The sequence below is a fragment of the Urocampus carinirostris genome, chromosome 17, assembly GCF_059441175.1.
Source record: "Urocampus carinirostris isolate Australia breed hairy pipefish chromosome 17, RoL_Ucar_1.0, whole genome shotgun sequence".
NCBI classification, from domain to species: Eukaryota; Metazoa; Chordata; class Actinopteri; order Syngnathiformes; family Syngnathidae; genus Urocampus; species Urocampus carinirostris.
This window is the reverse complement of record NC_142365.1, coordinates 24,448,138-24,469,446: the sequence shown is the minus strand read 5'-3', so window position 1 is coordinate 24,469,446 and position 21,309 is coordinate 24,448,138. Positions and strand designations below refer to the sequence as shown.

Sequence of the window (21,309 nt, the reverse complement as noted above, 5' to 3'; positions counted from 1 at the left end):
CGCTAGTTAATACATTAATTTTACACAACTATTGTATTAATGCCAGACCAAGATCTACTCAATTTAATGTCATTAGAGTGAAACTCAAAATTCTTCGATCATATATTTTCATGCTCACCGCTATTATATTATTAAACATATAATTTCTAGACATATTTTGAAATGATGTTGCTGCTAAATCTCACTGTACTATTTGTTTCATTGCACTTTTGTTCTGACAATTTGGGCCAGCCTCCAAGTGCTAACTTAAGATTACTTTTGCCTATTTATTCCAACGTTCTTTTTATCTTTTCAAAAAATATATATTTTAAAGGGACATTGTGTATTATTAAACGACTCTTTGTGTTAAAAAAAAACTCAATTCATTTGCAAGAAAACAATATGAAATTGAATTATGAGCAAAAATATATGAACATTTAAATATAGTAATAAGTCAAGCAAGGTTTATTTATTTTGCATAAGACGAGGCACACCAAGAAGGCGCTGACATCTTGCTGCTAAGGGAACCCCTCAAAAACCAAAACCTGTCTTTCTTTTCCTTTCTTTTCTTTTCCTTTTCTCCTAGATATTTTTCTTCTTTTTTGGCTCTTCTTTTTTTTCTTTAGTGTTTCCTATTTGTCTTAGCTTTTCAATCTTTTTCTTTCTCCCCAACCCTTTAATTTCCTTTTTCACTTTGCTTTCTCTACTCTTCCTGTTTTGCTTTTTACTTTCTTTTTCTTTCTTCTTTTCTTTTTACCCTTTTTGTTTACCCCTTTCTTGTTTTTATTTGACCCTCTTCTTCCTTTTTTTTCTTTTTTTCTTTATTTCACTCGTTATTTTTTTTTCTTTGTTTGTCCTTGCTGTCTGTTTAGAGTTTCCTTTTTTTCTCTCTTTCTTTCCTTTTTCTGGAGGAGAAAGGTTAGGTCGGTTTGCGTTTATGTAATTAATAATCTTCCTTGTACTTTGTAGCATCGTTTTTGCTCACACTACACAATACAGTACAGTGAGCTCAAGCGGCCATATATTAGACACTGTCCCTTTAACTCTGTATCACGTGTTTCTCCTGGAGTGCCATCTCTGTAACCTCGTTGAAAACAACGTCAACTGCGGTGTTAAGAATAACTATAAGTACTAATTCTACTATACATGTACGTCCTCTAGTGGACACAGTGTGCCATTATCTGCTAGAACCCGAATACAGTACTTGTTCAGGCCTTTGCTTTATTTATTTCACCATCAGGTATTGTTGCCAAGACCATCTGAAGTCCTTCTTACGATCAAATTAACTTCAGATTTAAGTATTTACCAATTCTGGAGTCACCCTTAATCTGCTAAACGTGATTTCCGGTGTTTTATTTATTTTGCACGTTTAATATAATCCATTCGATGGCGTGTAAGTATGCTAATTTTTCTAAATTAGTTTTTTTGTGTGGCTGATGACGGATCGTATATTTTATTGTGTGTCGTTTGAAGGCTGTCAAGTGTCTAGAAAGGTCAACTTTTTTTAAAGGTACAGTTAGTATTGTTTGACCAGTATATGTGTTTGGTGTTCTGCAACCAAAACGAGTGCTAAAAAGCACATTGAAGAATACAAACTACAGAGACTGAGGGTGAGTCAAGTCAAGTCATGTTTATTTTTAAAGCCCTCAATCACAAAGAGTCTTAGAAGGGCTGTATAGACCACAGATTATTGCAAAACGAGTATTATCACACCACCCCCTGATCTAAAACCTACATGAGGGCAAGGAAAAACTCAAAAACCTCAACATGAGGAAAATGAAGAAACCTTGAGAAGGGACTGCATATGAGGTAATCCCCCTTCCAGGATGACCAGGCTTCAATGGATGTTACAAAAACAAATAATACACAGATATTGCCAACATAAAATATAGGATATTCATATGGTATAGAATAGAAGTGTGTTTTAAGCTTAGATTTAAACAATTCCACTGAGGTTGCAGATCGAATCTCAGGGGGTTAGGGTTAGGGTTAGGGGCCCGAATGGAGAACGCTTTCGAACCTGCGGATCTCTTCTTGGCTCTTGGGATCACTAGTAGACCAGCATTTTCAGAGCAAAGGCTCCGGACTAGAACATAGGGAGAAGTTAAAGCTGAAAGATATGAGAGAGCAAGTCCGTGCATGATTTTGTATACTACCAACAGAACCTTAAAATCAGGCTAACAGGGAGCCAATGCAGGTTAACTAAAATTGGGGTAATGTGATCAAACTTTCTTGTCTTAGTTATACATCATCTCATACCAGCTCAGTAGCCTAGATGGTAAGGCGCCCGCTTTGAGACTGGGAGGTCGGTGGTTCGCGCCCCGGCCGAGTCATTCCTAAGACTTAAAAAGTGGTCGGCGGCGCCCTCTGTTGGCTGCGGCTGCATCGGCTCGCTACAACGGGTCAGGTGCAATCGACATTTCGTTCTGTGTACATTGTTACACAGAATGACAATACAAGGAAATTATTATTATTATTATTATTATGCCAAATACATCCTACTTTCTTGACTGCCAAGTTTAGAAAATACATGTTTGCACGATAGTTCATATTTTTTTGCTTATTATCCAAATCAATATCGTCTTTTTTTTCAGATGGAGTGTTTTTTTTTATCACTGGGAGGCGACAAATAGTACACGCTGTCCCTTTAACGAAAATGACATGCCTTTCTGAGGAACACTCTTTCTCCCCGTTTGTTTCTCTCCGGATTTATTTGGCCTTCGCACCTCAAAGAAAGAAGCGCCGCATTCTCACGTTTTAACAACTGCGGTAATGACTTACGTCCACTAAACAAAATACGAATTGCTTTACTTTTTTGGTTGTTATTTACACGTCGATCTGCGTTTTAGTATTCACCCGATTATTCTAATCTGGTATTTTGAATTTCTGTTAAACCGAGCTGCATGTTTATAAACAAACAAAATGAATGAAGCTAACTTGGCTAGTCTGCTAACATCATGACACGTTCGTATTGTTAACAATTTCCCAACAATTAAAAAATCTAACCACACATTTATTTTATTTTAAATGGTGTTATTGAAAATGAAAGTCAGCACGTGTCGTTGAAATTTTAATGTTTTCCAAGTGTCATGTTGGGACAGTTAATGTATCGGTCACTATGACAACCATTTTGGACAAAGGAAACATTAATCTCCATAGACTCAAATTACGGATATTTGCACTGTGACTATTTGACATTTGCTGTAGCAGTGGGTTTAAGCTTTACGATAATCCTACCGATAATATAAGGCATCACGGCTCACGAATCTCTTGACCATCAGGATCGTCTTTAAGGTATCTTAAAATGTAATAAACACACCACTTTTTAGGTGCACGCATTTCACTGCTTGTTTAAGGAACACATTTCAATCCTATGAAATAGTGCAGGTGTATCCTGATGTTGCCAGTGCTTACGTCTCAAGACACCACAAATCTAAACCAAACATGGCATTGATTTGCTTTCTGTGTTTCTTGATGTGTTCATTATTATTGTATGCACTATTATCTTCATTGACCTTCCACTAATTAACAGATGGCGACTACAAAAGTTCCAGAGGTTCGTGACATCACACGAATTGAGAGAATTGGTAAGGATTGTACATAATTTCACAGCTTTTTTTAAGCGGAAGCTGCAAATCTAAGTTTATTACTGTTAACTCGGGTATTTTCCTAGGTGCACACTCTCATATCCGTGGGCTCGGTTTGGATGATGCTTTGGAACCAAGACAGGTGAGAACGTTGTGCAATATCACGTTCCTGATCTTATGTAACAATCCTTATATTTGTACTGCTATGGCTAACGATTTGAAACATGGTAAGAAACAACATAATTAAAGAAAAACAATGGGAAAAAAGGAAACGAATTTGTTGCATATAAATACCATCTACTAATTTTGTTGACTTAACAATTTGTGGCCAGGAAAATAAATTGATAACATTTTGCTGTTTCTCTGAGCAGGTGTCTCAAGGCATGGTTGGGCAGTTGGCCTCCAGGCGGGCAGCAGGGGTCATCCTGGAAATGATCAAAGATGGCCACATAGCTGGCCGCGCAGTGTTGATTGCAGGCCAGCCTGGCACGGGAAAGACTGCAATTGCTATGGGTGGGAACTAAATAGAAAAAGACGTTTTTCACAACTGTTAAGCACAATCTTAATACAAAATTGCCTGCAGGTATTGCTCAGAGCCTTGGTCCTGACACCCCTTTCACAGCTATGGCCGGCAGTGAAATCTTCTCCTTGGAGATGAGCAAGACTGAGGCCCTCAGCCAAGCCTTTCGAAAAGCCATCGGTGTGCGCATCAAGTAAGGGTGTAACATGCACACTCCAATTGCTGTGGTTTGGAATACTTAGGGTAGTTTTCTTTCACAGGGAGGAAACGGAGATTATTGAAGGAGAAGTTGTCGAAATCCAGATTGATCGACCAGCCACTGGAACGGTGGGTTTATTGCGCCTTTATTGACCTCAATCTTCACTGAAACTCTTAAATCAAAAACCAATATGGAAACTAAAATGCCATTACGTGCCACATAATGATTATAATATAATGGTGTGCTCTAGAGGTGGAGAAAGGAATCCAAAAAATGACTCACCTATTGATTAATATCGGTACCTTTTTATAATAAAAATCCCTCAGAATGGTCACCTTTTAAAGTCATGACAGAAAACTGATCACATTTGTGTTAATTCAAAATACGTTTTGAAACAAAACATAAGTCATTATTTGGTAAATGCCAAACTTCAAAAAGCCTTATTTTTGGTCAGCAAACATGTGTAGGCCCTATTGTTGTTATTATCGTTAGTTTTTGTGTTTAATATATATTTTCTAACAAACCTAATTACCGTAAAATTCGGACTATAAGGCGCACCTGATTATAAGTCGGACTCAGTAAATTTTAAAGTTAAAACCATTCTGTACATTCATAAGCTGGACCTGACTATAAACCACATCTGCCTATATTGAAACAGGAAACATTGACAAAGAAAGAGTTTTGACAAAATACAGCACCTTAACCCCTTGGGCCACCAGACTTTTGATAAGTTTCAATAAACTTGCATCTTCCTCAACACATATCTTCCACGTGTCTCACCCTTACCTCTTCTGCTCGGCCGGCTCTAGCGGCCATTAGAAGAAAATACACAAGTTAGCAGCATCATTGCATAAACCACGAGGTTGAAAGCTTGGGCAAAAAGTTGCAGCTTATAGTCCCAATTTTACGTTACTGATACGGGTGTCATTCAAAGTAATTGTTTTGCTGATGGAAGTTTTCGAAATGACCAGCAATTTGCTTTTTCCTGATCAATGATTGATTGACATATCATAATTGCCACATATCCTCCTGTTTTTCATTTTTATTTTTTGTACGTGCTGTTACTTGTACCCTTAATCTTTTGCCAATAGCAGGTGCTTCCTTTAGAAAAGGATGATCATCATTTTTCAGACATATCTTGAGACAAATTGACTGATGATAATGTCAAATAATATTTTATATCATACTACTAAATGGTAAACCTGTTTAAAGGGACATAATGTGTTATTTAAGCACGCTTAGTGGTAAAAAAAGCCTTATTAAAAACAATATTTATTTTAATCATAAGCAAAAATCAAACTATCATAAACGTAGGTAAAACCATTTGTATTTATTTACATAACGTGAGGCTCACCTAGAGAGAGCTAAATTGATTATCCGCCTTCTTGCTGCATCAGGTACCCTAAACTAAAAACCTTGTGAAAAGCTGGGCAAAAAATGAGTAGAACAATTGTGTTGTTTGGTAACTGAGTTTCTGTAGTTTGTATTCTTCCGTGTGCTTTGTAGCACTCGTTTTTGGTTGCACTACACTATTCAGTGACAAATATTACTAAACTATAAACTTAAAAGTGGGGTGCCTTGTTAAAAAGTTAAAAGTAAAATATTTTCTCTATCAAATATGTTTTAACAATGCCCAACTGAGCTCAAAGTTCCTTTATATTTTTTTTACCCACCGTGCCTGTTTTTGTCTTACTTTTATCCTACTTTTATCAGAGATGTTTGGGGCTCGCAACATCTTAGGAACCAGAAAATGGGGTTTGGAGAGAGATTTCATGCTCTTCCTTGCAATTTTCTGTTAGTGTAGCATATATTGTAGATATACCGGAGCCTTATCCCGCTAGTGGGAGGGGGCTAAAGTCAAGAACGCATTCACATTTTGACTCTTTCTGGGAGATTGATACAGAGGGGATTTCCAGCCCCCTCGCTCAACCCAACTGTTGTGTTTCAACATCTCGTTGGGAGTCCTTAGGTGGTCAAACACCCCAATTCCAACCCCTAATGCCGAACACCAAGCAGGGAGGCAACGGGTACCAATGTTGTAAGTCTTGGGTATGACCCGGCCGGGGCTCGAACTAGCAACCTCACAGTCAAGGCCACTGAGCTGGTATTGTAACATAAAAATGGTAAAAACAAGAAAAAACCAAACCCCCAAAACGATAAAAATCGTAGTTTATTCGAGCGCATCTAAGAAATACTCGTACTTGCACATGACACTCAAGCATTTTGACAGAAGGCTGCAATAACAACTTAAGCCAGAAGATCGCGGCAGCGGCTAGAACATTTCCAAATTCCGGACAGCATCTTTAACACAGTGTTCCTTTAAAAATGTTTTTTCAATGTATGCATTGATCAATTATTTTTATTTAATCGAAAAATAATCAACAATGAACTGACTGTTGCATGCTTTATCACTCCAAAACAAACACATATGCACACTGATCTAATAGGGTGCCAAGGTGGGCAAGTTGACTCTAAAGACTACAGAGATGGAGACGATATATGACCTGGGCAACAAGATGATTGACAGTCTGAGCAAAGAGAAAATTCAGGCGGGGTAGGTTTCTTTTTTTCTTTTTGGGCATGTGCACATCCAAGCAAGTCAAGCACATTGCACCATTTTGCTTTTTTTCCCCCCTCCAGTGACGTCATCACTATCGACAAAGCCACCGGCAAAATCAGCAAATTGGGCCGCTCGTTCACCAGAGCCAGGGACTACGATGCCATGGGAGCTCAGGTACTAATGAAACATTCAAAAGAAACCCAGATAGAAGTTTCGTGATGTGGAGCTGAGCTGTTGGTCGTTCTTCGCAGACCCAATTCGTGCAGTGCCCCGAAGGTGAGCTGCAGAAGAGGAAGGAGGTGGTGCACACGGTGTCCCTGCATGAGATTGACGTTATCAACAGCCGCACGCAGGGTTTCTTGGCCCTTTTTTCCGGGGATACTGGCGAGATCAAGTCGGAAGTCCGCGAGCAGATCAACGCCAAAGTTTGCGAGTGGCGGGAAGAGGGCAAGGCGGAGATCATCCCTGGCGTACGTCACTCTTTGATTATCACTTACCAGTGTTGGGCATGTTACTGTAAATCGGTAATGTAGTACCGTATTTTAGGACTATAAGGTGCACCTAAAACCCCCAAATTGGCCAGAAATTTGAAAGTGTGCCTTATAATAATAATAATAATATAGCCCAGTGTGACTTATATACCCCAGAATACGGTGGATACGATTGAACATACATACAGTAGTCATAGGTGTTAGTCACTACACAAGGTTTTACGGTATACTTTCAAATTTGAGCAATGATTTATCAAGCGGTAATCATCACGGGCAAAAATCATATCAAAATACATTGTATGCTATGAGATTCAAACCCGGTTAGAGGCAGTGAGACCACCAACTGTTTACCACAAGTACAGATGACATACGAAAAGGCATTAGAGCTTATTTCTTTATCACACTATTTTTACTCATGGGGCCAGAAACATCAATTTCCATAGTGCATTCTGATGGGTTAAACAATCTCTCCACTTCTTAATCTGTGTGTCAATAATGTTGCAAAAGACAAAACCAGTCTTTCATCCCAAAAAACTATACAAGCTCTTTTATATACAAAAGTCAATTCCATTGAAGTTGGGAAAAAGTTTAAAATGTCAGTAAAATTAGAATAGAATGACTTGCAAACCTTTTCTAACCCATATTTAAATGAATACACCACAAAGACAAGATTATCCATGTTCAAACTCATAAACTTTATTTCCATAAGCAAATAATGATAAACTTAGAATTTTATAATTGCAACAAGTGCCAAAGTAGTTGGGAAAGGGGCTTCTTCACCATTGTGTTACATCACCTTTCCTTTTAATAACACTCAATAAACGTTTAGGAAGTGAGGAGACTAGTTGTTGAATCGTTGATAGTGGAATCCTTTCCCATTCTTGCTTTATGTACAGCTTCAGCTGTTCAACAGTCCGGGGTCTCCTTTGTCTTATTCTGCGCTTTATAATGCGCCACACATTTTCAATGGGAGACAGGTCAGGACTGCAGGCAGGCCAGTCAAGCACCCGCACCCTCTTACTACGAAGCCACGCTGTCGTGAGACGTGCAGTGTGTGGCTTGGCATTATCCTGCTGGAAGAAGCAAGGGCGCCCATGGTAAAGATTCTGTTTGGATGGCAACATACTTTGTTCCAAAACCTGAATGTACTTTTCTGCATTAATGGTGCCTTCACAGATGTGCAGGTTACCCATTCCTTGGCCACTCATGCACCCCCATACCATCACAGATGCTGGCTTTTGCACTTTGCGTGCATAACAGTCTGGGTGGTTCTGTTCTTCTTTGGACCGGAGGACACGACGTCCACAATTTCCAAACACAATTTGGAAAACTGACTCATCAGACCACAGAACACTTTTCCACTTTGTATCAGTCCATTTTAGATGGGCTCGGGCCCAGAGAACCCTGCGGCGTTTCTGGATGTTGTTGATGAATGGCTTACGCTTTGCAACATAAAGTTTTAACCCACACTTACGGATATAGCGTCGAACTGTATTGACTGACAGTGGTTTTCCAAAGTGTTCCTGAGCCCATGTGGTGATGTCCTTTACACATTGATGTCGGTTCTTAATGCAGTACCGCTTGAGGGCTCGGAGGTCACGGGCATTCAATAATGGTTTACGGCCATGCCGTTTACGCACAGTGATTTCTCCAGATTCCCTGAACCTTTTCACAATATTATGGACTGTAGATGATGATATCCCTAAATTCCTTGCAATTGTACTTTGAGGAATGTTGTTTTTAAACTGTTCAACAATTTGCTCACGCAGTTGTTCACAAAGAGGTGAACCTCGCCCCATCCTTGCATGTGAATGACTTAGCTTGTTCGGGTCTCCCTTTTTTATACCCAGTAACAACTCTCACCTGTTGCTAATTCATCTGTTCACCTGCAAATAGTTGGTTGATTTCCATTCATCCACTTTCTGAGTAGTTATTGACACCTGTCCCAACTATTTTGGCACGTGTTGCTGTCATCAAATTACAGAGTTGATGATTTTCTCCCAAAACAATAAAGTTTATGAGTGAAGACAATAAATATGTTGTCTTTGCTGTGCATTCATTTAAATATGGGTTGAAAAGAATTTGCAATTTACTTGGATCAATTTTTATTTGCAATTAACACACTTTCCCAACTTCATTGGAATTGAGTTTTGTATGTATACTTATCAAACCGAGAAGTTTTTAACACACAGGTGCAGAAGTGGGGAGACTGGTCTAATGGTTAAGTGTCAACGCTCTACCCGTCGTGATTCGGGTTTGATTCCTGTTGCAAAATATATATAGCAATTTTAATCAGCGATACTTATCGACTGATCAATCATTGCATTTTTATTTGCTGTATGTGTATAAAGAACCCAACAGATACATGGTAGCTCATACTCTAGTCTCAATTTAATGTGCCTCATAGTCCGGTGCGCTTTATAGTGCGAAAAATACGGCGGCTAGTTGCTAGTAAATTCATTTAAAGAGTTATTCAACTACCCACCTGTTAAGTGACACCAAAAAATAATGCACTTATCACTTTGAGCTTGAAACCAGCATTTAGGACAGAAATTTATTTTTTTCTCCAGGCATGGTTTATTGCAAAATATAAGATATTTACTTATAAACTAACCCTCTTATTTTCAGTATTTTATAGTTCTAAATTCGGTGGATATGCAAATATATAAGGTAATGAGATTAACTTCGTGAGGAGAAATTCAGTATGCTCGAGCTGGTTCCACCATAACTGTTGGTAAACATAAACACGCCCAACCCACAGAAAGCATGTATGATAGATTGAGGGTTATATGTAGCAAGGTAAAGAAAGCAGTTTTCAGGAGGTAAAGGACACCATAATTCATGATATGCCTAAATGAGTAGGTTGAAATAACACTGTTACACACCATGTAGTAATGGTAAATGGTCTGCATTTATATAGTGCTTTTCAAGTCAATGAAGACCTCCCAAAGCGCTTTACAGTGTGCTTCACGCTTACCCATTCACACACACACACACACACTCACACACCAATAGCGGCCATGCAGCCATGCAAGGCGCCGACCTGCTTATTAGGGTCATTAGGGATTCAGTGTCTTGCCCAAGGACGCTTCGACATATAACACGGAGGAGCCGTTAATGAGAGTGGAGTTACTAAATTGTATTGATAATGTGTGAGAGTACCAGTTACAGAGGGAAGTGATTGCGTAACGCGTTACTCCCAACACTGCTAGTTACTAGAATTGCCTTATATGGTCGAATGCAAATCATATAAGGACGAGACCATGAACACAGCGTTTTTGGATGTTGAGCATGCTAAGCTCTTTTGTCTTAAAAAAAATCAATAAGATTCACGTGTTTTGTGTAGTGATGGGTGAGTACGGATACTAGTTATCTACCCATGCTGATATCAGCCCCGTGTTAGTGTCTGATACCATTTTAATTACAAGTTTTCAGAATTATAGAAAAAAAATGAAAATGTTCTCATAACTGATTACAACATAGTAAACGTAATTAAGTCCAAAAATAGAAAAATGACATAAAAGAAAAATTGTCAGGATAAATAGTAAAATATTAACTAGGTAGTGCCTAAAGACTGGCCTAAATTGAAAGTTCTGTTTTCTTTTGTAAAAATAGTGCATTGAAAAATAGTGCATCATAACAATAATGCAATGAAAAGTAGCATGTGGCCATGGAGAAGAAACTTTCGCTGAGCCTGTTAGTTCTTTTTTTAAAAGGACCTGTAGCACCTACCAGAGGGCAATGGGTCAAAAAGGTTGTGGCTGGAGTGAGAGGAGTCCCTTATTATGTTGTTGGCTCTATCGCGGTATCGCAATGTCCTTACAGACTTGGCAGAGATCACCCAATGATTTTTGGGGATGACGTGATGACTCCGTTATTTCAACCCACACTGTGATGCCGTATGGAACCATATTCGGGGGCGTCGTTTGTGGCGGCCAAATCAAAGCATAAACCCATCCATAAGTCTAAAATCTTTAAAAGCTTGATGTCGATTCTTTCTCAATTTATTTACATTGTCATTACCTGTATGGATCTTAACAGTGATATTATTATCGTCACTGACTCTGACCTTGTTTTTCCTTCTAGGTGTTGTTTATTGACGAAGTACACATGCTAGATATGGAGTGCTTCTCTTTCCTGAACCGGGCCTTGGAGAGTGACCTGTCCCCTGTTCTCATTATGGCCACCAACAGAGGCATCACTCGGTACGATTGTTGTCCATTGGAGAAGTTTCACCAGTAATTGATTAACCAGTTAGATCAGAGGTTCTCAAATTACTTGACGGCACTCCAGGGTTTACATAATATTTGTAAACATTATTTACGTTGGAATTGTTTGAAAATAGATATTAATTTCCGTAATTATTTTTTAGGAGAATATAAATACTGCACCCATAATAAATTCAAAAACATATTTGTTCTACAATCTAAGGTAATATTTCCTTTTTTTTTTAAAGAACTCCCTTCCCTGTTTCTTTTTAGATTAAAAAATATTGTTTTGGTAAAAACATTACTCATTTTAGGTATACATTTTTTTAAACTAAAAGTGTGGTCAGGAAAAACACTGCTTAAAGTGGGCGAAATTATTCAGTATGTGAGATGGCAAATCATTTGTCATTTCAAGTACTAATTTTAGAGGATTTAAATCATGATTAAATTGTTAAACAATAAAAAAATACCCAAATGAGCAAACTTGTCAGTCAACCTACCGTGAATATTAATTGGAATGATGGGTATTTTTCTCTTTTTACAGTATTTTTTTCCTGAATTTTCTTTACACTTTTTGCTTTGTACATAACTTTTAGTTTGAATTGTTGTTGGTCATTAATGTGTATTTTCCACATTTTTAAGAGAAAGCTACTTCCATCTATATTGTTAAAAATAATATATTTCAAAGCGCCTTCCAGGATACCCATTTAAAGGGACAAAGTGTATTTTTAGCGCCCCCTAGTAGTGAAAAAAATCTTTATTCATAAAAAATATACATTTAAATAATAAGGAAAAATACACGAATTATCATATAAATGTGCATTTTTTTTTATTTCTCGTGGGTCGATACATTTATTTTACATTGCATGAAGCTCATCTATAAGGAGTTGACATAATTGTCAGTTATCTTGCTGCTATAGGTACCGGAAAACCTCAAATAGGCTGGGCAAAAAAATTAGGAAAAAAATATTGCATTTTGGTTATTTTTAGTCTCTGTACTTTGCATTCTTGTGCTTTTTAGCACTAGTTTTTGGTTGTACTACACTCTACAGTGACAGCAAGTGGTCAGATAATGCACACTCTCTTTTAGGTTGGGGTCCCAAAATCTATTTTTTGGCAGGGTTGCCAAAGCTACTTTCTGGGTGAGGTTGGCCAATATCTGGGTTTCCAAAAGAAAATCTCTAATAAAAACATTCCACTTTTCTCAAATATCTTTTTTTTCCCCCATACAAAATAAAGTTTTACTGTAAAAATAATGTAAACCGTATAAAATTAGTAAAATAAATAAGTCAGTAATAAATAAATACTACAATAATTCAGCAAATAAGTGATAAGTATGTTTTCTGCACAAAATAAGATCTCCAAAAAAGAAATAATTAGAAACAAATCAATCATTAAAATGGGCTGCACTTAGCTAAACATGTCATATCAAGACTGAGGCCTCAAACTATCATCCTGGCGGCCACAAATGGCCTGCACGTTGAAAGTTTGAGCCACCTGCTTTAAGGTATAACCTGCAATTAATAGTTTCCTAAGAATCTTTATTATTATTTCGTTTTAATATGTCCAGCCAAAAAGATTTCCACTATTTTAGATTTACTATTGTGGTAGAAGTTGTCCAAATTTCAAACTTTAGGTCTTAAACAAAAAATAACTGCAGATTGAATTTAATTGATTGTCATTGATAACAATGAACCAAAAAAAAGTATGCAACAAGATTAGACACGGCACTCCAAGGTAAACATAAAACAATAAAGACTCAAGACCAAAAAACCTAAGGATATCGGATGAAAGGCAGAAACAAATATTTACAATGCAATGAAAAGAGGCGCAATAACATTTAGCAGTAACAAAGTCTCCAAAGAAGACGGAAGGTAAAAAGTTTAAATTTTTTTGCTATAACATTGAGAAAAACTGAAAAGATAGCTTAACTGTACCGCATGTCCAAAAGAATGTTTTAATATTTTCTTTATTTTACTCTGTTCCAAAAACTGTTTACAATAATAATACAAATTACGCTTCAATCCTTTTTGATCCCCTAGCATCCGTGGCACAAACTACCAGAGCCCTCACGGCATCCCGCTGGACATGTTGGACCGCCTGCTCATAATCGCCACTTCGCCGTACACCGAAAAGGAAACCAAACAGATCCTGAAGATCAGGTGAGGATTTCGGGTGTTAGTCGTCCAGCAATTTTGTAGCGCCAAAGTTAAGTCTCCGTTCTTTGTTGGGCAGGTGCGAGGAGGAGGATGTGGAGCTGAGCGAAGAGGCTCATACAGTCCTAACTCGCATCGGTATGGAGACGTCGCTGCGATACGCCATGCAGCTCATCAGCACGGCCGGATTAGTGTGTCGCAAACGCAAGGTGAGGACCCTTTGCCGGATTGCTTCAATTGTTTGCATCTGTGTTGTCGAACTCATTTTACCACATCGTAGGACATAAAATTACCGACTACGAGATTAATGAGAAAGACTGAGAGGGCGATAGTAGGAGACAGAAAAAGAGAAAAAGAAAAAGAGGAAAGGGGAATGAAAGAGAGAGAGAGAAAATTAACAAAAATAGAGTGAGAGGGATGAACAGAGAAAGTGAGAGGAAGAAGGAAAGAGAAAGAGATGGCGAGATAGACACAAAGATCCAGAGAGAAGGGAAACAAAGAGAAAAATCAAAAATAGAGAAGAAAAAAAAGAGGGCAAGTTAGACACAAAAAAATAGATAGGGAAGGAGAGAAAGAAAGAGGAAAGAAAAAGAGAGTGAGAAAGAAATGGAGAGGAAGAACGACAGAGAAATACAGAGACCCCTCGCTACTTTGAGATTAGATTTTTGTCACGCAGCCTAAACGATGCATATGCCAAACCACACTCAAGACACTCACGCACACACAAAAACCATGGACTAATTTAAAACACGAACTATTTACCTTCAAAGATTTTAACCTTTTATATTTATTCTCTTTCTCTCTCTCTCTCTGCCTCTCTTTTAGTTGGTAAGTCAGCAAGTGTGCTTTAATGAAGGCGCGTCCCCCCAAAAAAAGAAAAACATTGACTAACCTAAAATACTGTTTACCTTTTACATGGAACTGTATTCTATTTGCCATCTCTCTCTTTCTCTGTCAGTAAGTCGTTAAGTGCGCTCTAATGAAGGCTGCTGCCCAAAAAGGGTGCAACACTACTTCGCGGATTATCACTTTTTGCGGGTGGTTCTGGTCCCCATTAACCAAGTAAACAGAGGGATTTCTGTACAGCTGCCACATGGTAGAAAATAAACGGCTGTCTGATTAAAGAGAGAGAGAGGGAAAAAGAAACTAAGAAAAAGAGAGAAAGGGAAGAAGAGAGAAAGACAAAAGAAAACAAAAAGAAAATGGAAAGAAAGAAGGGGAAAGAAGAGAGAAAAAGATAGAAAGAGACAAGATAGAGTAAGAAAAGGAGAAAGCAAGGAGATAAGAGAGACAAAGTGAAAGCGATAAAGAGGGAGGGAAACAAATACAGAAAGAAAATAAAAAGGGAAGGAAATAAGGGAAAGAGACATAGGAGAGACAGAAAAAGTGAACCAATAGTCAGAGAGTTAAAGTGAGAGGAAGAGAGAAAGACAGAGAGATGAAATAGACATAGTGAGAGTGAAAGATAATATAAAGATAGAGATTGAGAGAAAGAGAACAAAAAGACTGATAGAAAGGTTGAAAAGGACGAAGAGAAATAGCAATACAGCTACAGTTCCTTTGTGTCTGATGCCTGGCTTTGGCGACATCAAGTGGACACATTTAAAACTGCGCTTCTCTCAGCGTTGTCTCGCAGGCCCTGTATGACACCCTGGTCTACATTTTTTATGCACTCGTTGAATTTTTCAATACATTTTCTCTAACTTTATACTCTCTCACATACCACATGCATGCGTTTTGTTCTTTTAGGGCACGGAAGTCCAAGTGGAGGACATCAAGAAGGTTTACTCGCTGTTCCTTGATGAGGCCAGGTCTTCACAATACATGAAAGAGTACCAGGAGTCCTTCCTCTTCAATGAAGCACGTGAGTACAGTAGACTATCATATTTCTTTCACAGTAATCCCTCGCTTTAATGAAGTTTACTTCACAGATTTGCGTAGTGTTCTGCATTGTGATTGGCTAAACCAGAGGTCACCAATCTTATTGATAAGAGCTTTCGTTAGTGATTGGTGCGAAGGGCTACCCTTTTGATATACATTTTTTAAATAACCTACTATGTTATTGTTATACTAATTACCAATGTGGCTAAACGGTTTAATGTTCACGATCACGATTATTTGTATAGCGTACTATAGCAGCTTTATTGTACATAGTTGTTAACTGCCCGCTTTAACTAGAGCCGTAGGTGTAACCAGCCCAATTAACCTACAAAATTATAGCATTCTTGTAGTATTTCTGTGCAATGTTTGTGAAGGAATTATTGCTGTAGTATTACTGTAGTTTTAGTTTTGCAGTATTTTTTGTAGTATTTCTGCAGTTGTATTTTTGTAGTATTTCCATCTTGGAATCTTTTGTAGTTTTACTTGTGTTGCATTTTTGTAGCATTATTGCAGTTGGATATCTGTAGTTTTTCTGTAGTATTTTTATAGAATTACCGTGCTTTTATTTTGTAGTATTTCTACAGTAGTATTCTTGTAGTATTTCCCTGGTATAATATTTGTAGTATAGCTGTAGATTTTTTGTAGTATTACTGTAGTTGTATTTTGTAGTATTTCTGTGGTTATATTTCTATTGAAGTATTTTTAGAGTTTAAGTTTTTCTTGTTTTATTTTCAAAAACTCTTATAATGTGTTTGATGCTGCTTGTCAGTAAGTTTGAAGGCTCTGGGAATGATTTCAGTATGATAAATCTCCATTAGGTGGCAGAAGTGGCTTTGATCAGATCTTTGTCCACACATCAAGGAAACCCCTACTGCATTTTTTCAGGGAATGAGTGTGTGTAGGCGAACCCATGTAGTGAGTAGGCATACTAAAGCAGTGTGGTGAGACTCTCATGGCATAGACAAATTAGGCAACAGAGCTCCAACAAAGCGTTTTCTTTTCGTAAAATCAATTGCAGTCTTATTTATCGTCATCGTCTGTTCCAAGAGGGTTGAAGTTTTTGTACTCATCTGCAGTAACTCTGTCGCCGTGGTGACCAAAATCCTGCGATCACTTAACCGGGCTGAATAATTCTTGCAAAGTTCATGCATAATTCATGCACAAATTCAATGTTCTTGAAATCAAATGCTGTTTTGCCAGCAAAGTGCCTAGTGTTGATGGAAAGCATTGTTTAGATTAGGGGTCAGGAACCTTTTTGACAAATAGAGCCATAATATTTTGTTTATTTATTCAATCATTCATTTTTGGGGAGAGAGAACCATACCATCAATTTTAGGGCAAAATTCAGTGAAACCGCCAAACCAGCTTTCCATACAAAAGCTAATTTTTTGACTCATTTTATTTCACTGAGTACGTTAGATGATTTGATAAAATTTATGATAATAATAATAATGCTAAATCCCTGTGTCCAATATCAACAAACATACTGCTTTAAACTTCTTTCCTTCCTGTGGTTACTTGACCGCTTAACATTCCGGTAAAATTCGCTTAAAATCCCAATCCAAAACATACCCAAAGTAAGTTTAATGCTTATCTTGAACCGTTTGGAAAATATGGATGGTTTTGATCTCTTGAAAAGTAAGTCTCTGAAGCTTTGTCCCAAACTATAATCATCACTTCAAGTTCTGCTAAAAAAAGGTGATTAAATGACTGCAATTAGGTGTAGCACGGGCATCTTAACTGGAAAACAGGTGAGACAATAGTTTGAAACCTTACTTGGTACCATGTCAAATTTAATCCGAATCTGAAAAAACAAACATTGTATTTTCTAAAGGTATCTTTAGACGTTTCCCAAAGTGGCCATTTGGTAACGACCAGTTTACAACATTAAAACTTAAATGTGGATTATACTTTGGTCAATTCTTTAAGAAATGGAAAGAGTTCTAAATGTTTCACTTCTTTCCAGAAGTCAAATCAATGAATGTGTAATAATAGTGCGTAAAATGAATCTCAGATTGCCTTGTGCACCTTATTTTCAGCTCTGACATAAGTGGTTAAGGGACCTGTAGCGCCTACCAAAGGGCCACGGTTCTACTGCGGTATTCTGACAATGCCCTCCAGACTATGCAGAGAGCAGAAAATAATGTTCTGGACTCTTGATTACTCTTAGTATGTTTTTCCTGTCTGCTGGCGTATACCCAGCACACAACAACGTGGCTTTGTAGAAGGACACAGTAGCCTTTTTTCCAGGTTGTTCCTCCTGAGAAACCTAAGCAAAGGTGCAACAGTTTGGAATTAGAGGACGTTGTAATTCATGATCTGCATGATCATCAAAAAAAGCACCGAAGGTAAAAGTTCTGCTTGAAATGCATTCCATCACTTTTCATGGAAACTAGTATTTTTAAGAAACTTAGCAATGTTCAGCTGTTGTTTACTAAACATTGGTAAAAGCTAGAAACGTACTTTTTCCCCCAATGAAAGATGAGGGTTGATGCCTATATAGCTAACAAAAACTACATTTTATAACATTTTTTGTAGGCCTTCATTCATGTGTCAAAATGGCAAAAAGTGTCTGGCACCGACTATTCCCACTTGAGAGAACACCTGGCATTGAATCGATTAACTTTTAACTTTCTCAACATGAATGGAACAGTTACCATGAACTGTTGGGAATATAACTTGTCTTGCCTACTCCGATGCTCGGACAAACGACCAAAATATTTTCCCAAAACAACCGAATACAAACAAAAGAAATGTACCAATAACAAACTACTGTATAACATTGAAGAATGTACTGAAAATTATAAAGAAGTACTGAAAATGATGGTAAAAGTACAAAAGCTAGTCAAAAGTCTGAAAAAGCACTGAAACGGGAATAGATATAACACTGTTTCCAGCAGCCTCCAGTTAAATTGAGTTTGGGTAAATTAAGTTCGTTGGAGTTAGGGATTAATAATTATGGTAACGACAACTAATCAATGATAATTAGAAACTCATTCAATGGCAGACGTTGTTCTTAACTTGGAAGAGCCGATGCCAGGCAATTTTGCCAATTTGACTCAATTTTGAAGGCCTACAGAAAATTTTGTGGTCCAAGACAAATCAAAACAAAGCTCATCTTTCATTAGAACAATATGTTTATAGGTTTTAAACTGCAGTTGAACATTGCCAAGTTTCTTGAAAATACTCATTTGCACACTTTCATTTTGTGAAAGTATGCATTTCAAGCAGAGCTTTGACTTCAGTGCTTTTTATTGTGGTACCTCCAATACCTGGAAAATGCTTTCCATAAACACAATGGCACTTTGCCTGAAAAATAACATTTTATTGCGAGAACGCTGCACTGCATGAACCTTTCAGCGCCATACTAGTCCGGTTACATGCTCGCATGATCACCGCGGCGATGCACGAAACGTCATCCCTCTTAGCTAACGAAGGGACTTAGTTATCCTTATAGAAAGAAAACAGCTCTAAGGGTTATCAATCTGTTCTTATCCATATATTCGCTCTTACGACCACACTGCTTCACTATGCTTTTACGCACATATTGGGCCGCCTGCACACTTCGATTGCAGCATACGGAAGCAAGACTAGCAAGTGAGGGCTCCTCAATGTATGGACAAAGATCTGATCAAAGCCACTCCTACCATCGTATGGTGATTAATTATACTGTACGATACACAAGACTGTCATTGACTTTTGGAAGAAAAAAAAGCTTTGTTGGAGCTCTGTTGCCCATTTTGTATTGTATTGTATTTATTTATTCAGCCAGTATAAACCATAAATATGATATATACAAGAAATCATTTGACACGCGAACACTCAATAATGATAAAATAATAGTAAAAATAGAGTAAAAAAGATATTGTAGTGTATAATACAAGGTAGTTATATAGAATAGTTTAAAAAGAAAGAATATGTAAATAACAAGACTAGAGTAGAATAGGTCGGAGGAATGCCGTTGGCATAATACTATACATAATGACCTAAATCAATTCCCGTTGAACATACGGATAGCGGAAGGGTAAAAACTCTCATTTGTCTATGCCTTGAGAGTCTCACCACACTGCTTCAGCACGCCTACTCACTAAATGGGTTTGCCTACACACATTCGTCGAAAAAAATGCAGTAGGGGCTTCCTTGATGCGTGGACAAAGATTTGATCAAAGCCACACAAAGCCCCAGAAAATATCTTCTTTTAACAAATCCCGCTCAGCAATGTTTCGATGGCTCATTTTTGAGTTTGATATGGATTCCCAGAAATGACATCTTAGTGTTACAGCAAATATTTATTTGTCAATGCTAATTTCATTCACTAATAGCGCTTTTGCAGTTGGTGTGATTAAAAATACAAGAACTCAACTTGGAGAATTAACTAAGCACATGTCCTCTGTTCCCTTTCAGAAACAACTCAAATGGAAACTTCGTAATGAAGATGACGTGTTTTCAACGTTTTTTTTTAATGGTTGTATGTCTTCATCAAACAATTCGTGGCTTTTGTTTGCGTACCGATGTTTCCTTTTTTTTACGCACAAAACATACTAATACTTCATCTTAAAGACAAAAAACAATATAACAATAAGGTGGTATTCATCTTTAACTTTGAACCTTTTTGTCCTTTGTCGGAACACGATGCATCTGTGTTTGTCTCTGAGGCCTTGCGGAAGGAATCCTTTCCCCACGACATTGTAGTTAAATTGCCATTCAATTTTTTTTATTCCAATGAAAAATATTAAAGGCATTATTTCAACTACCGATATTGTTCCGTGTGTTCTCTCAAACATCGCTTTACAGCAGCAGGCATGTGTAACTGCTTTATCAATCGGCATATATCTGTGGCCTACTCTAAGAAAATATAATCACAGAAGAAAGGGGATCTTTTCTAAGCACAACACATTTATTAACAACAATGGAAAAAATGATTTTCATGTTTGGCATAAATGTGTTCACAGTTGATGAAATGCAGCTTAACATCTGAACCGACTCACCACACTAAAAAAACCCTCAAGGTATCAAATCCTGAGTTGCAGCACATTTCACAATGTCACTCAAGTGTTTGTCAAGTCAAGTCAAATTTATTTATATAGCCCTTAATCACAAAAATGTCTCAAAGGACTGCACAGGATTACAGTTACAAAATTACACAATTACCTGATCTTAAACCAGCATGCGGGCAAGGAAAAACTCAAAAACCTCAGTGTGAGGAGAAAAGAGAAACCTTGAGAAAGGACCTCACATGTGGTAATCCCCCTTCCAGGATTGACCAGGGTGAATTACAATTAGCATTACTGTACACATAATAGTAAACATAAGGTAAGATGTTGAAAATGTCCGGAAAGTGCATGACATCAACGACGCCCCAAGCCTGCAAACCAGTCCAGAAAGTCTATGACGGCCACGACGCTGCCTCCCGTCTCTGCCAGCTGGTAAATGCAGGGGTTGACATGCTGCAGGTCAGACGCCGGTCCGCTGACCCATCCCAAGTCATCCTTCTCCTTCGTATCAGCCAGGCAGGCGTCGGAAAAAGACAGGACAAAACAGAATATGAGGTGGGCATCAATCATATGCTTTGGAATAGAAGTGTGTCTTAAGCCTCGATTTAAAAACTTCCGTTGAGGTTGCAGATCTTATCTCCAGAGGCAGGGCGTTCCATAACACAGGGGCCCGGATGGAGAACGCTCTCGAGCCCGCAGACTTCTTGGCTCTCGGAGTTTGTTCGTTAACCTTG

General features: G+C 37.9%; 1 protein-coding gene across 2 annotated transcripts; it reads left to right on the top strand.

Moving 5' to 3' along the window:
- The first annotated feature begins 2,640 nt into the window (after positions 1 to 2,640).
- ruvbl2 (RuvB-like AAA ATPase 2) lies at positions 2,641 to 20,336 on the top strand. 2 transcript variants are annotated; one of them, XM_088320779.1, is made up of 14 exons: positions 2,641 to 2,748; positions 3,512 to 3,566; positions 3,653 to 3,708; positions 3,938 to 4,079; positions 4,150 to 4,279; positions 4,347 to 4,413; positions 6,733 to 6,839; positions 6,926 to 7,019; positions 7,097 to 7,315; positions 11,423 to 11,541; positions 13,587 to 13,706; positions 13,780 to 13,909; positions 15,450 to 15,564; positions 19,986 to 20,336. In XM_088320779.1, exons 2-14 carry the CDS (start codon positions 3,512 to 3,514, stop codon positions 20,009 to 20,011), a joined length of 1,380 nt encoding a protein of 459 aa, XP_088176905.1. In that variant the 5' UTR covers positions 2,641 to 2,748; the 3' UTR covers positions 20,012 to 20,336. The 2 variants fall into 2 exon arrangements, with proteins under 2 accessions (XP_088176905.1, XP_088176906.1); XM_088320780.1 differs by lacking the exon at positions 2,641 to 2,748 and adding an exon at positions 2,797 to 3,273.
- The last annotated feature ends 973 nt before the right edge of the window (positions 20,337 to 21,309 follow it).

What these genes read in the sequence shown, in the direction of transcription:
- ruvbl2 (XM_088320779.1), top strand. Translation starts at nt 3,512, where the DNA reads ATGGCGACTACAAAAGTTCCAGAGGTTCGTGACATCACACGAATTGAG. An exon ending in GCCATCGGTGTGCGCATCAA is followed by an intron (nt 4,280 to 4,346) that starts GTAAGGGTGTAA and finishes TTTCTTTCACAG; the next exon opens with GGAGGAAACGGAGATTATTG. An exon ending in CTTCCTCTTCAATGAAGCAC is followed by an intron (nt 15,565 to 19,985) that starts GTGAGTACAGTA and finishes GTTCCCTTTCAG; the next exon opens with AAACAACTCAAATGGAAACT.